We start from the raw sequence: 16,426 nt of genomic DNA on the forward strand, positions 1-16,426 counted from the left end.
TTGCAAAGAAGGCACAGTACTACTACTGTAGAATACTAATCCCATTGCATCTGCTAAAATCACATGTTTGGTATGATTGGCCATTTGTTTTGGCCCGACAAGGCAATCTTATCAGGATTTAATGGCATTTCTGTGTTTGAAGAAAGTTAAGCAGAAGGCTATCCCGTGGACTAGTGTTAGGGTATTGAATTTAAAACCCACAAAGCAGTGTTAATATTGGAATTGGTGCAGCTTGTTTAAAAAATATTTTTGGCAAAGGCGACACAAGTATAATTGTATTAGTTAACAAACCTGTAAACATTAACTGGGGATGTTCCAAAATGGGTTGTTTCCTTTTGTATTTCAGATCTGTATTTGGTAAATTGCCCGCATCAATGGTTTTTGTCAGTTAGCAGAGAAACACCACAATACCTGATCTTGATGCGTTAGTCAGCTCCAGATCAGCTGCAAGGGGTTAACACTGCTGAAACAGTCTGACTGTTGCAGAAACTCTCCCTCTCCCCCCACAACCCCAGTTTAGTATGGAATTCTGGTGCAGATTGTAGCTCTTTTTAAAAAGATTTACAGTAAGTGAATATTGGATGACTGAGGTGTGGTAATGAGACACTGAGCCTTTCACCTCTGAGTCAACTGTGAATCCAATCCAAATTGGGACTGATCTGAAGTTGTCATTATCTGACAGCTGTTTACTGCCCTATATGAAACTAGTTGGAAGTTAGAGCCAGTTCTTTTAGGACAGATGTTGGTCTCACCAGAGAGGGCAAGGACTGAATGGACACAGATACAAACTACTCCACACTGCACCTCAACTATACTCTAGCAGGATCACCTCTAAGGGTGAAGACAGTAGTTCTGTATTAGCATAGTCCAGATAATGTTAGTTCTCAGGGTAAACAAAAACTTTCAGTCCCTAATGTTATTACTCTGTGGGAATTCTTAGACGCTAAGGGCCACATCCTGCAAGGTGCTGAGTGCCCTCGCCTCCCATTGAATCAGTGTAACCTCTTTATGATAGCAGTCTCAGAAGGCACTGAATAGCATGAAGAAGAGGGGTTGTTCTTATTAAAAAGGTAGCCAGAAGTTGGTATAAGAAGAATGGGGTTAGGAATCAGTATATATGGAGTCAATAGACTTGGGAGCTAATTCCCCACTCCATTGCATCAGTTTTATGCTGGTGTAAATCCATTGATATCAAAGGAGGTACACTGATGTAAAATGGGTGCAACTGAATCAATGGGGAATCAGAGCCTAGTTGTGTGTGACCATAGGAAGGTCCCTTAATCTCTCTAAGCCTCCATTTCTGTATCTGTAAAATGGGGCTAGTTATACTTGCCTGTTTCTCAGGCTGTATTCATTAGCCTTTGGAAAGTGGTTTGAGATACACAAATGGGAGGTGTTGTAAAAGTGCCAAGTCTTAATGCTTAGCTTTGAATGAGGTTTTATTTTATGGGCTCCCATTGACTCCACTAGACTTTGGATCAGGCCCTATATGAGCCACTGTGGAATTAGAAAAGCAGAACATTCGTAGTATTCTTCCTTGAAAAGCTACTCAGAAAGGTGAGTTCTCTCAGATATGCAAATACACCCACCAGGGTTATGTGAAGGGAGTGAAGCAATGGACTGAGCAGAGTATTTATATATCATATAGTATGAAGTATTCCTATTATAAAACACACATCGGGGACTAAACTCCCTGAATGGGATTATCCTGAGCAACAGTTGATGAATGTTAGGTGTAAAGAGTGAGGGTGAAACCCTGGCTCTGTTGAAGTCAATGGTAGTTTTGCCATTGACTTAATGAGGCCAGTATTTCACTTTGTCTTTTTTGTTGTTTCTTATATACTAGAAAATACACTATTTGAAATAACAAAAAGTCAAGGGCTCTCTGGAGCAGGCCCGAAGTTTAAAAACGGTATTGATTAAACATGATGTACAGTAAGGAAAGAGGTCTAAAAATATCAACCAGCTTTTATTCATGAAACATTATCTCCTGTCCTTGCTTTGCTCTGCCTTTACATTTAGCATAATTATTTTTCCAGCAGGTGGAATTGTCCTTATTGAAATAAACTGGGTCTAATCCTGCAGTCTTTACTCACCTAAAACTTTATCTCTATGCGTCCTAAGTAAAATGCTTACAGTTCTTTTAGTGCCTACACAGAACATATCCAGACAAAACATTTTCAGATTTAAAAAGAAAAAGCAGAAGTGTCATTTATTATAGCTTCAATCTGGCAAAGCTCTCTGACACCTACTGTTCTGTACTGTTGATTTTGGTCCACACAATTTATATAATGCAAAATTAGTAATGGGCTCTCTTTTTTTTTCTTTTAGGTTTTATTTCTTGGATATTAAGTTTCACATCTGAAGATATGGCATTTCTAGCAGTCCACGTGTTGATTGGGATGTTTATTTACTCTAGCACTGTAAAAGGATCCTCCCAGCCTCAGGCCAGGGTGTTCTTAACATTCAATGGTAAGAAAGCAGATAAACATTCCTAAGCAAATGTTATTGTAGAACATTTTCTTCTTTTCATTCAGTCCAATAACTGAGTAATAAATAAGGTGATGGCTTCTAAATGCGTGTCCACATAATTGTTGTTTTTTTAAAATTATTTGTATTACTGTAGTGCCGAAAAGCCCAATGCTGAGGTTAACTCTTACACAGAGGCTAGTATTAGCAGTAATTACAGGCACAAATACATGGGGTTTATTTTATTTTTTTCTTTTCTTTTTTAAAAGTGTGATTATGGCTTAGGCAGAATTAACGCATGTATTCCTCTCCTTAATCTTTGTATTTTTAAATGTAATTATTACAGTGCATATTGCGATGATTGGCCAACAATTGCAAAAGACATCAGTGATTCTGGTTCCCTCCATTTTTTGGTGCCCATCTAGAGACACCTTTAAAGAGACTAGATTTTGCGAAAAGGCTGAGGACTCACCATCTGAAAATCAGGCCTTTTTAAGGGATCTTCATTTGGGCATAAAAAATCACCTGCCATTTTGTACTCTATTGGTTTTGTGTGTACTGTAGTGGGTATGCTTATGAATTTTAAATTCACATGGGGTCAAATTACTGATGCCCATATATTGTAAACAGACTATTAAAACACTTGCTTTCAAAATGTTTGCACAGTTCACTTCTAAAACTTCCTTCGTTTAAAATGCTGAGCGGTACTTTTTCATAATAGGATGTAAACGTTTTAAAATTCTGCATTTAATTGCAAAACCGGACCTCCTTGCATGCTGGCTGTTAGCATTTATGGTGGTGATTCCATGTGTTACTGTAGTAATTTTTCCCCCTCCGTGTATTTGTATGAGAATTTCCTAGAGGTTTTGACAACTGCTGTGCTTAAATGAAAAGAATCAAATGCTGCAAAATATGCTTTGAATTGATGTTTTCTGCATATGCTGTTTCCAGGGCTGGAATGGAAATTTGTGAGATTACACATTTCATGAAATTTAGAAGGAATTCAACCCTCAGGCTAAGCCATTATGACAGACTTATCTATCAGCCCACACTGCTCAGGGTCCAAACCACTTGCAAGTGTGACTAAGTCATCTAGCCCATAATAAAGAAATACAAGAAGAATAAGTGGGAAAGGCCACTCAGTCAGTCAGGAGCTATCTGTGTTTTTATGACTGACCCCATTTATTCTATTATTGCTTCAATCACTGAAATGTCTGTAAAGCTGTTGCACTTGCTTTATTATTCTTTGTCTGAAACTGTGAGCCCAGTCACCTCTCCAGATATACGTGCCCTCTGGGCCTATCAATTCTATTGAATTAATATTAGTAACTATTTGGCACTTAATATTCAGATCCCTCTCCCTTATACAGATGCTGGGCTTTGGCCTGTCTTTGAATCACATAGAGCAGCTCCTGCCTGCATTGGGGCAGTTTTGCACTGGTCTCCTGGTGCATGGCTGCCCTGAAGCTGGCAGGTCTTGACACTTGAAAATTTCCCACCCCCGCAGGGAAATCGTTGGGTAGCCTAGAGTCACCTTAGTGATTCCTACACCGCTCTACCACCAGGACTTTGGTGTAATGGGTTTGGCATGGAGAAAGTGAGTGTGACCAGGGTGTCTCTAGTATAAGTTAGAGCAGCCCCAAGGTGGTTTTAAGTTGCTCCCTGGGATCAACCTGGTGACCTCAATGCCAGTTAATGGGCTGCATAGTGGCTGTAAGTCTCTCCTCTTTTCTAGGCAATGATAAATGCACAAGGGATAGATCAAAGGATCTGTTTTCTTTGTTTTTATATTTCCCTTCTTTCCCTCATGGGAGGTGGGGAAGTAGGTCTGTCAGGATTCTTCACCCCACTCTCTATTTTTTCCACTGGCCCAAAGATTCCACATGATGGTAACCCTATTTCTGGTGGCAGAATTCCCCCCAAACTGGTAATATCCGGAGAAACACATGGTAAATGTTAAGTATAATGAATGTCTTTTCCATCTCTAATAGTCCTAATTCCATCCTGGAAAAACAGAGTGTAGAGCTAAATTCTACGCTTAATAGGTCATTTCCACTTCTAATTTCCATGATTCTGAGATTTTAGGGTGGCAGCCAGTATATCAGGGAAGGTATTACTGAAAAGAAGCCCACACAAAGAGGAATGATTGCAATGTATTGTACATTGTACAGTAATAGGTGCTGAACACAATGGGCCAAATCCCCAGTGAGTGTAAATTGGCATTGGCATTAAGGTCACTATTTTGGTGCTGAGATGCCGTGGCCACCTGGAAGAGCAGAGGATGTTTAAGCTTTGTGTCAGTATTCCTCACAACTGAGTCTAACCTCCCAGGCTGTCAAAATTTAGCAAACTCTGACCCCAGGCTCAGTCTGGACAGAAGCAAAGCTTGCTATGAGTGTGTGGTGCTGCTCTAGCCAGAGCCATAACAGGCTTATACAAACCAGACCACACTATTTTTCACATTAAATAGCACAGAAAATAGCCTACCTGTCCCTAATTTGAGAACACTGAGTAGGGTGCCTTAGTCTGAACAGGAGCTTCCACTTTTTACAGATCTCAACTGGATGAGCTAGCAAGCACAGGAGGAATGGGCCTGCAGTTTGGATGTTCGCCTGAGACTCAGGAGAGCTGAGTTCCATTCCCTGGTTTGCCACAGTTGTCCTGGAGCCTGTCACTTAGTCTCTCTGTGCCTCAGCTGCCCATCTGCAAAGGGGGAATAATAGTACTTCTATTAATAGTACCTCAGGGGTGCTGTGAGGATAAATACATTAAAAGTTTGTGAGGTACTCACATGCTATGGTAATGCAAGCTCTATTAGATATAATATGAGGGTCACAACCCCCTTTTGGCCAGCACTGCCTACTTTTGGTGCTGCCCCACCCTTCCATAAGTGGAGTTAGGGCTGCTTTATTCCACTACAACCCATTCTTTTGGTGAAGTGCCCATCCACAAGGGGTTCTACCACCATTCAGGCCCTGGTGAATTTAGCAAAATTTTTGTAGAGTAATGAATATTGCAATATCTTTGCTTCGGGCCAGATTCTGCTACTCTTATATAAATAGTTCCTTACCCCAGATTGCTATTCAGTGTGAATAACAGTGACAGTCTCTGTCCCTCAGAGAAGAGAAGAAGTAGTCATGGGAGCTCCCAAGCCTCACAAGACTGTGCTGTGACTGTATTTAAATGGCCTGATCTAATAATTTCCTCTCAGTGCCTCAGCTATTAGCCATATTCATGGATTTCCTATGAATATGCTCTGAGTTCTGCACATCAAAATGTCAAGCCTAGAGCAATTTTCTTTTGTTTTTCAATAGAGTATATGTTTTGAATTCCTTGCTTTTTAACAGCTCTTTCTGAGTCTCTGAAGTAAACAATGACATAAAAAAATTATACATATATATGTAATATATTCAGCATTATCTGAAGCACTGAGTGGTAAGCTCTCCTTGTAAAATGAAAACAGTAAGTTTATTTTTTATTAAGTTTGCTTTCCAGATGGTCAGAAGAGCTTTGGGATGTGAAAAGGGATTTCTTAGCTTGCTGTGTTTGACAGGAAAATTGCCCCATCTACAGTACAATGGGGCTACTATTGTGCACTGTTCTGACAGAAAAAGGTGAAATGTGATGCTGTTTATTCTTCAAAGGTGACAATACCGCCTTTCAGCTTTAATGTACTTCCAAGTCCATTCTCTAATAATAATAATCTCTTTGCCAGAAGACACTGCATGTAAGAATTGTTGATTTTTGGTAGAATGATTCTCACTTTAAAAAAAAAAGCATATTATGAAAATTTAACTATTTTTATCAGCCCTTATGGTTTAAACGTAATGAAATTAGGCAACAATTACCAGTCAAGACGTTTCTCTTAACTCAGGATGCCTGTGTGAGATTGTTCATGTTTTGGATTGGATTCATGTCTCACTATTATAATAGCAGTACATACAGGAATAAGAAGGAAAGGAGTGGGGGTAGAGAGAATGCAATCAGGACTAAAAAAGAGTGATGCACTTTAAAGCTGACATGATCTTCTAGGAACAAGTCCCTTTATGTTCACATAACAGCATTTAACATAAGGGAATCCAGTCAGCAATTGACCCATTCCATTTTTCATCAGGAAAGATAGAGATCTGAAATGACTGAATCATTAGTTGCTTTCATTCCTTGTCATGCTTTGCATCAAGAAGGAAATGTAATTAAAAGTAAGCCACTTTAATATCTTGAGGGCCTGATCAGTTTTGCAATTAATTTCAATGGGAGCAGGATTAAACTCTTAATTTCTATTTTTGAAATCAGGAATATGTCCCCTTTTCTATTTAAAATAGAGTTTGTGACTCATTTGCTATTGCTAAATGTTTATTTGACGTTCGTGTGGAATTTAGCATTGTATGTGCCTTACGTGCCTTAAAAATTCCACAGTCCTGCATACATTATGCCTGATTTTCTATTGCCTTTCCTGTTGTACCATCATGTATATCTGTGCAAGACGAAGTCAGCTTAGAATCGAACCATTCACTTTACATGGGTATAAGTGACTAGACCAGGCATAAATCCATGGAGAATCAGGCTCAGAAATTCACTAATCTGGCTTGGCAGTTTTATCATCACCTCATTGTCCTGTTAGCTGTAGTGGCCAGATCCTCTGCTTCACTGCTTTTGCACTCAGCAGAGCCGAGAAGAGGATGGGGGAAGGAGGGAAGGAAGGTAGCTTTAAGCTCCCCTAATTCTGCAGTTGTGAGGGGGGTAGGGTGGAGAGAGGGAGGGATAAACCACCCCAAGATACATTAGAGCAGTCTAAATCGATACAATTTAGCAGAAGACTATCTATAATTACCTCATGGACTACTAAGACCAACCCCTGCTGTTTCTGACTCCACCAACGTATATACTTGTGCACACACATTCCTCAGTGCTACTACAGGGGTGGGAAAATGAGATTTTGGGGTCCCATCCTACAATTCTCCTATGGGCAAAGCTCTTCTTGAAGCTGGGGAGTCTTGTTCAAGTAAGAGGTTCAGGATCAGGCCCCAGGGTAGTGCAACATTTGCTTTGGTTTCAATTTTCATATAGCTACAATTCAAGTGTGGGGTTTCATGTGCTCCCAAACCATGCGTGCTGAAGCAGTGCAAGGCTGCTCCAGATAGTTTTTGAGCCTTGGCCCTTTTAGCAAACCTGTTTTCACTTTTGAATTCCTATTGAGATGCCCAGACCAGGTGAGTTTCACAGGTTTCAGGTTTTGATGTGCACATTTCACACACCCATGTATATAACACCACAGTCAAACAGAAGTTTCTCCTGTAGATCCCCCACTGTCTTCACTGGAAATGACACATAAGTAATGGATCAGGTCTAAGTTTGTGCAAGTTTACAGACAGCTATGTCTCTCCACAAGGCTTAAAACTTACTAGAACAAGTAAACAACTTCTAAGAAAGACTCACCCAACTTCATCAATAGTCATTAAAAAGCATAAAATGTCATTAGAGCAGCAGCAGCACTTTTTCAACTGTCAACGTATTTTAAAAGATTTAATATAACCCCTGTGGTTACCCTCCAGGAGAAATAAAGAAACTGAGAACCACTTTCTTTTAGCTTTTGAGCAACAGCAATACAGCTTGTTTTCAAACAATCCCTCATTGTAATGCTAATGTTACCACACTTAATAAAAAGTTCATTTATTATTTGGGCTACTTTGTGGTGTTGACAGTCCAAGTAGTCAATAGTTTTGTGGTCAAATAGTTGGTGGGCTCTTTGGTGTTGTTCATGTAATGAAAGCTACTTCCAAAGGGAAGCGACAGTTATAGGGTAAAAGACTACAGCACTTACAAAACCCCCAAAGACCTATCAATCTGAGATTTTATTTCTGTTTTGAATGCAGAACTCATCAAGCTTCTCTCAGATTTTAACATAGCATCATTGTATTCTGGGAATCCTGGGCTACATTTTTTAAAGTAACTAATAATTTTCTGTTCCCAACTTTAGGGACCTTTTATGGATATGTGTCTACACTGCACAATAACCTCGGGTGCTGACTCAGGTTTGAGCCCAAGCCCTGCTTCCATCCACACACAAATCAGTATGACTTGGGTCAGCAAACACTCAGGACCCAGGATCCTGCTGGGGGCGTGAGTCCGAGCACAAGTCCCGCTATGACTCAGGTCCAAACCCTCTCATGTGGCAGTATGGATGCAGGTCAAGCCACAGTCTTGAGTCAGAAGGTTGGTGTAGTGCAGTATGGATGCATCTGCACGGCTGTAAAACCCGGGTCCAGCAACTATAAACCCAGGTTCACAATGCTATGTAGACACTTAAGCAAAAGCTTGGAAACATTAAGTTCACAAGCCCAGGTCATGCAGACTTGAGCTTAGTAGACGTACCCAGAGTGGCCTAATTTTTAGAAAGTGCTGTACACCCACCCTCTGAAAATCCAGCCCCTTTATGGCATCTCAAATGGAACGCCTAAAATCACAAGTCACTTTTGAAAATTTGGGACCACAAACTACAAAGCTCAACACTACACTTCATTTTTTAATATAGAAAAGTAGGTACCCTGGCCTCTGATGGAAGTGACAGACAAATAGTCTGATTGTCTTTGTAATTTAGATGTATGGATTTTAATACAATGTTGTGTGGTTTTTTTTTTAATTGTATTAGCCATTCAGCAGCAAGCAGCCCACCTCTGTGCATAGGAAATGTGTTTATTTTTAAGCGGGTTCATTTACCTTGCTGTTTTTTTAAAACTGTGCTGTGCCAGTGTGGACATAATGCAGGTAATGTTACATCTGCATAATTAATTGAAATATTTAAACTGGGCACATACTGATTTTTTTTTAAAATCCTCCTTTAAGAAGCATTAAAGGAAGTGCTGTGCCCTGTGAAAAGCCCAGTGTTCTTTGGAAGTGCTCCACCTGCAGAGCTCTCATTGATAAATGACCAGAGTCTTCTCTCACCAACCCTTATTTCATAGCTCTGTCATTCAACTGACTGCCGTGGAATGACTTTTGACTGACATCAATGCATGTGAGAGGTGACTCAGACCTGCTTTCCCAAGGTGATGTGTGGGGTGGATTATGAACTTCAGCTATGAAAACTATCATACAGTGAGGTCAGGGGGATCGGCAAGGTGAAACAAGATTTTGTCTGGTCTGTTCACCAGTGAGTCTCTCAAGCCATTAGAGGAAATGATGAGCAATAAATGACTGCAAAAGATGGAAGGTGATGGAGAATCAAGCCCAAAATCTGGTAGAAGGCTTGCTAATTCAGTCCTTTTCTTTGCTCAATTCACAAATTAATTTACTCATCAGAGTGCTAAGAGCTCTATTTCTTTCACTCCACCACAGTAACAATATATTCTAACAGAGAGGGGCTGTGTCCCTTAACCTACTCCCATTCTCAATCCTTGGAGATTTGGATGAGTGGATGCCGGCTCTGAACTACCTCCGGTTTTGACTTTGGTTTAGCAAAAGCCAAGCCTGTCTGAGCTCGCTTTGACAAACCCTCCCTATTTTAATCCTTTCTAGTCATCACAGAAGAAATGGAATGGTCAATTCCATTATTCCCTTGCTACAATTTTCCCTTCTGTTCGCTGTTCCAGGCCAAACACTGCAGTCCCTACTCAGGTAGAGATCGTATTGACAACAGTGTACAATGCGTCTTCTGTTACTTAAAAAAAATTACAAATGGAGAAAGGCATTGACATGCCTAGTATCCTAACATGAATTATATGAATATCAGTAACAGGAGCTGCACCATGGGCCATTTTCTATAAAACCATGTACAGACTTGAAGAGTTCACAGTGCACTTTGATATACGATTCTTCAGAAGCCTGTGTGTGTGTGTCAGAGATTACTGACATGTGACACACAAAAATTACTCATTTTTATTGGAGGGTGTTGAGTGAGCTCCTTCAGTAAATAAGCGGATTGATTAGATGTTATGCTGTCTCATTTGGACTGGTTATTTCTTCCTTCAGCGTGGATGCTTTGATCTTTACAATGTAGGTTTCTATTTAACTCCAGCAACACTCCCTTATAGAGGACTGGGCGTTCCTGTGCGCCCCCCCCCCCATTTTTTTCTTTTTAACCTAAGAAGCTTTTACGAATAAGGGCACAATTTGCTGGTGCATTCTATGCCTTCCTGTAAAATGTTACATTTATACAGTGATGTTTCATTCCTAAGGATCCCAATTCATGTGGCATACTTATAGAGTCCTTTCATGCACCACTGACAGGGTAATTGTTCGCGGGATAGAATGCCTGCTCACTAATGTGATTTTCATGAGTCACTTGTTAAAATCCTGCTACCAAACTGATGGGAGGATTTGGAGTAACTGCACTGCCTCTGCATGGGAATCACTCCTATGGATATGGTTACATCACCCCGATATTGATGTTTTTTCCCCAGAGGGTCATAAAAATACTTCAGGAGAGAAAATTGTTTGCCTTTAAAATAAACCAGAGTTTGCCGTTAGAATGGACTCAACTTTTTATTCTGTGTTTGTACAGCACCTAGAACAATGGGGTCCTGGTCTATGACAAGGGCTCCTAGGCACTATGGGAATACAATTAATGATCCCAGAAGTGGATACCCCTGGGCTCCTTACAAAATCTCCACTCCCTTTCATTTCAAAGTACACAAGTTGACCGCTGAGCTCTAGTGAGGATATTTTCAGGAATATAGTATAAATATTTTCTACCTACAGACTTAATATAAGTGCATTTGCCAATCTATGTAATCCTTTTCATTATATATATAGACATGTGCCAGTAATTGGTTTAAATGAGAGAATGAATGAATAAAAGTCCCAGTATTTCACACCTCCTATCTACATGGCAGCCTGGTACATGAAGTTTATCATGCTCTAAGGGGAACATTTTTTCTGGGAGCTCCCTCTTAAAATATACTGGCAGCACATCTCTTCAGCAACTGTTCACCAGTGCAGTCACAGTGAATTCATATAAGGGAGTGAAAAGAAACACAACATCTATTTGAAACTGTAGATGCCATTTAGGTAAGCATTCTGGGCCCAAACCTGTCGGGTGCTGAGTACTTCCTGAGAGGTTCTGAGCACCCTCAAACTGACAGGAGTTGAGGGCATTCAGCATACCGCAGCAGTTTCTCAGCACCTCATAGGACTGAGCTCTTAGTACTCTCTCAAAATAGAATTTGGCCAGGACATGAGGACATGACACCCCTATGCTTGTTCTAAGTGCCATGTGATTTTTTTTTTTTTAATGACCGCAGTAATCTTGGGGAGGGAACGTGGTGTAATTTTTTTACTATATGAAGTATTTATTCCCAGTGCAAATGTCAAGTACCAGTATGGTTGCATGTAATATAACATTTAGCAGTTGTTTGGGACTTCACACACAGACTTTTAAGGTGTCCTATTTAATTTAGTTAGCTACTGCTGCGATAAATGATTACCTCTCTAAAATTACCTTCTAGCATGTGCGTTGCCAAGTTGCTTAATGGAAGAATTTTGTCTTAAATTGGATTTTCTACAAAATTAATAGTCAAGAGGAGGTTGGATCCAAATTCTTTCATTAAAGGCATTGCTTTCACCCATTAAAAGGGTCAGACTTACACTCTGAAATGTGGAATAAGGACTTTATAGCCATACAGTAAATGTAAATGTGTCAGATCAACATTCACATTCTTTTGTGCTTTCTATTCATCTACTTTTACTCTTCCCTTTGCAGTTCTAAAGTTTCCTTTTTGCCTTAAGATCATTTATTTCATATTCCAGCAGCTCTAAACAGTCTCCTATGTCCTTCTCATAGAATGAGTGGCTTTCCTGAACTCCTTTCTCTGAGCCCTTTTAAACTCCCATTGTCCTTCCCAATTTCTTAGTGAAAAATCTTTATTATAGCCTCAGCTTTCACAAGTAGCATGTGATGCAGAATAAATCGATTTATGGGGATTCAGCTTGGCAAATATGTTGCTTCTTTGAACAGCTGCATAAATCATTCTGTAACCCTTCATGGCCCAGTTTAAATGAGCTGGTGAAGTGGATATACAAGGCAAAGGGAGAATGTTATATGAGGCAGCTGTTTGACCACTATATCACTTCAAGAAGTGATGGTCAGGGTTGGTTTTTTCCCTACCTCTTAACATGCCAGAGCAAGGCTGCCAAAATCTATACAGGAGGAGAAAATAAATTGGCAGATAATTGAATGTGTCTGCAAAATTTAGATAGCAAATCAAATGATGGGATAAATGTGCTGGGAAACCTCCTACAACCTCAGTTACTAGAGATGGAAAAAGTCAAATGCATATGGAAAACATGCTCAACTTTAATCCCTCCATGTAGATGTGTACATGATCTGTTTGACCCCAAAGCACTTTAGAAAGTATGGGCCTGACTTCTGTGTTTGGAACTGCCACTGCCACTCAGCTCAGTTGATTTGCAAGACTGGACTCTGGACCTGTCCAGGAATCACCTGGCCTAACACTGAAGCACAGACACCTGTAGAGTGAAACACAGCCATATTTTTAACAGCATATAACACACCACATGCTATTTGGGGACAGGGAATGAAGACGAATACTGTATTCTACTGAATTGCTGAGGACATTTGAGAAGGTAGGATGTACTTACCCAAGAATTTCACCTGGTTCCAAAAGCGAGACTGATGTGCCCGTGTGAAAAGTGCCACCTCATCTAACCTTAGGAGATCTAGACCTCAGTTTGATGCCTTATCCAAAAAGATGGTGCTGCCTCCCAACACCAGTATTCACCCAGTCTAAATAAGATGAAGAGCTTAACCTTCCTAAATTGCCAACGCTGTTTCCTACAACACCCTGAAAATATGATCAACCTCTGTGTTACTGTTCAGCTTGAACACCTGAAAATGGAAGAAACTGAGACTTCTCTGAGAATATTGCCTTTAAAACATTTGCATGGTAAAAGGACCCCTTCCAGTTTTTAAAAGTTCCTCCTCATTCTGCTGTTCCATTCACTCAAACCTACAGAATCCCAATCATTTCAGTTTTGTGAGAGGGCTTTTTGGAGTGAACACAGTAATATGTGGAGTGTTCTTAGAAGCTAGACTAGCAAACTGTAATAAAACAATGCAAGTATTGTCATCCCCAAAAATGGCATTTTCTGTTTTATTAGTAAGAACCAATCAAGATTTTCTAAGAAAAGGCTGGCATGTCTTCAAAAAGTTACCTTTAGAGGCCTGATAGGGTTTAATTGGCATGGAGAGCTGATCCTGGGCTTAGATTTTTTTTGGTGGGTTTAATGAGAATACATCTGGAATTTTTAAAGCTCATTCTGTTAAAAACCTCACTTCCTGCCACAGTTCAGAATAACTGTATCAGCTGCACTATTTCCTTTAATGTACATAACCTACAGCAAAGAGAAAAGGGAGTTTTGTTGTACTTTGTATTCAGGATATTTATATGGATTTAGGCAAAGGAAGTATACATGACTATGCAATATGAAGCTGTGTTTGTCTGGAGACCCAGCATGTCTCAATATCAGTATCCCCATCACCTAGTTACAACAGCGTTTTCCACATGCACATGAACTGTTTGCTACACCAAGAGACTATGACCATTCCTCTTGCTATGCATCTTTGGGAAAATAGGACCACAACTTTTAAAGCACCATGAACTAAGGGTTATGAGGCATCTAATGTGAGGAAGCCTCGTCTGTGCCTGCCATGGGTCAGCTCTCCAACCCTACTGGTCTTGGGGAACATAAGCTGTCCCCGCTAGGCCTCACAGGCCCCGCTGTCACTCTTCAGGTTAGTGATTGGCACACTCCAGCCCTCAAGCATCTCCCTGGAGTGTCCAGCTCCTGCTCCACTGGACACTCGCTGTATTCACTGCTCCGCTGCGTCCAAAGAAGCAGTACAGCCCAGCTCATCAGTTCTACCTCACAGCAATTTGATTTGTTCATATCTACATCAAATATGCTTATTTCACAAAGTAGACAGACTCAAATAGAAGTATTGGAAACAAAGGGTTACATATAAAATAACATGCATTTTAGAGCATAGACTTAATTAATAAGATATTTCACGTCTAGTAGAGTATTGCTCACCCAAAATCCTTGCAGCGCTTTACAGCCTTGCTGGCTGCGACCCTCCTTTCATGAGAGAAGCATGCTGCCAGTTTACCTGCTAGGTGAAGTGTATTTATTTGCACTCCAAGATATACCAGACCAATCCTTTGTCTTTATTCATAAACAGGACACCCTTTGCTGTTTCTTCCTGTAGATTTCCTCATCTCTCAGTTCACATCTGGCTTAGTATGCAAATAAGCATGCAGCATAAGGCATAGAACACAGAAAGGGAGGTAAGTGTAAGTTACCTCCTGCTTGAAAGGAACATCTCTGACGAATGACACCTTCTGGTGAGCTGCCTTAACTCCAAGTCCTTAAAAACATAATTTCAGTATAGATACATAACTCCTCAAATATTATGATGTAGATATTGGACCCAGATATCAGATCCCTGTAAAACCTTATGCACCCTCTGTCATTTAGCATCAAGGGGTCTCTAGGTCACATATGAGATGGGTGCTGCGGACATTCTCTACAGGAGATAAATAAGGCATCCACCAATGCCAGCTGCTTCTGTACAGCAGAGAGCACGGGAGTATGCATGTGTGTTCAGGCTCTGCTATCGGTGAGGAAACAAATTGCACAGTTAGCATTCTGCACAGCGCTTGTGCCTGGTTCTGATCCACTATGACAATTTGGGATTTTTAAAAGCTGTCATTTGATGCAGAGCAGATGTGATGGTAAATTACTGTTAAGATGTTAGCATCTGCTTCAAGTAATGGCTTCAGGGCAGCTGGCTCATTAGACACTTTCTGGAAGAGAAAGGGTAACTTTCCCCAAAGTGATCAGAAACGTGACCCAAATGAGCATTGCATCTCACATGGGAGCCTCAGGTAATAAGCACCTCCAAACGCCAGTCACTTTTGTTTCATACGAAATAGAGTGCCTAAAATGTTGGTACCCAAATATAAAAGTTTTGGATTATATGCAAATTATTCTACTTTAAAGCGGTCCAGTGCTCTGCCCCAAAAGGGAACAGTGTGTGTGTATTTTATATATATCTGTGTTTCTCTGTACCATATCTATTATATTCAGAAAGATCCTTCTTAAGAAGAGATAGAAATCCTATATGTGAAATGTGACATGAAGCAACACAAAAGCAATCTGTCAGTTGATCCTGCCTACATTTTCTGCACTTAATCTCTTTAGCTGTCTCATTTAAGTGAAAGAGAGATTGCCTCTTTGCTGTTAGACTGAACTTATTCATAAAAGGATGAATAAATCACTGCACAGGTTCTGATGGGGTGTGCAGAGTGAGTGGAATTAAATGCAGTCTTTTCAGGTGCAGAATTGTATTTTATTTAGTTAGTTTTGGAAATTCTATTGACTCCTTCAGCACTAAGATAAAGTTACTTCTAAATTAAACAAACAGAGTTTGTGACCAAATCTCAAAATAAATGTTGGTTTTAAGACGGGCTTGAGACCTTTGCTTACTGCAACATCTGGATAAAGTTTATTTCAATTTCACCATTTTCAAAGTGTGTGTCTGTCTGTATAATATTATATATAAAAGATAAAACAGACACTATATATAGTGTGTATGTGAACTTGTGAGCAAGCTTTATATTATCAGCCTTATGCACGCACACACACACACACTATAAATATTTATAGTGTGTATATGTATATATATATTATTTGTAATATATATTACAGGCGCGTGTAATTGCAGAAGTCTGGTAATATGACACTTGTTCATAAGTTTATCCTTTTGAGACATGTTACTAGTATCTATATTATTTCTGAAACATGAAAGCTGAATTAAGAGTATCTAGGTTTTAATATTCTCTCCTTTTTCCTGGTAAACTCACCTCCTCATCCATGACAGACAGTTATGGTCCCTTTACAATATTGACTGTGAAAATGGCAGATTTCCCTCGTCTTTCCT

The 16,426-nt window shown here is 40.0% G+C and overlaps 1 protein-coding gene across 1 annotated transcript in view; it reads left to right on the forward strand.

The window, feature by feature from the left end:
• The first annotated feature begins 2,348 nt into the window (after window positions 1–2,348).
• Window positions 2,349–16,426, forward strand: part of SEMA3C (semaphorin 3C) — a 156,133-nt gene continuing 142,055 nt past the window's right edge. The window contains exon 1 of the mRNA XM_065422929.1: window positions 2,349–2,472. Coding sequence (XP_065279001.1) covers window positions 2,370–2,472 — 103 coding nt within the window. The 5' untranslated portion in view covers window positions 2,349–2,369. The remainder of the gene's footprint in view (window positions 2,473–16,426) is intronic.

Source organism: Emys orbicularis, chromosome 1 (assembly GCF_028017835.1).
Source record: "Emys orbicularis isolate rEmyOrb1 chromosome 1, rEmyOrb1.hap1, whole genome shotgun sequence".
NCBI classification, from domain to species: Eukaryota; Metazoa; Chordata; order Testudines; family Emydidae; genus Emys; species Emys orbicularis.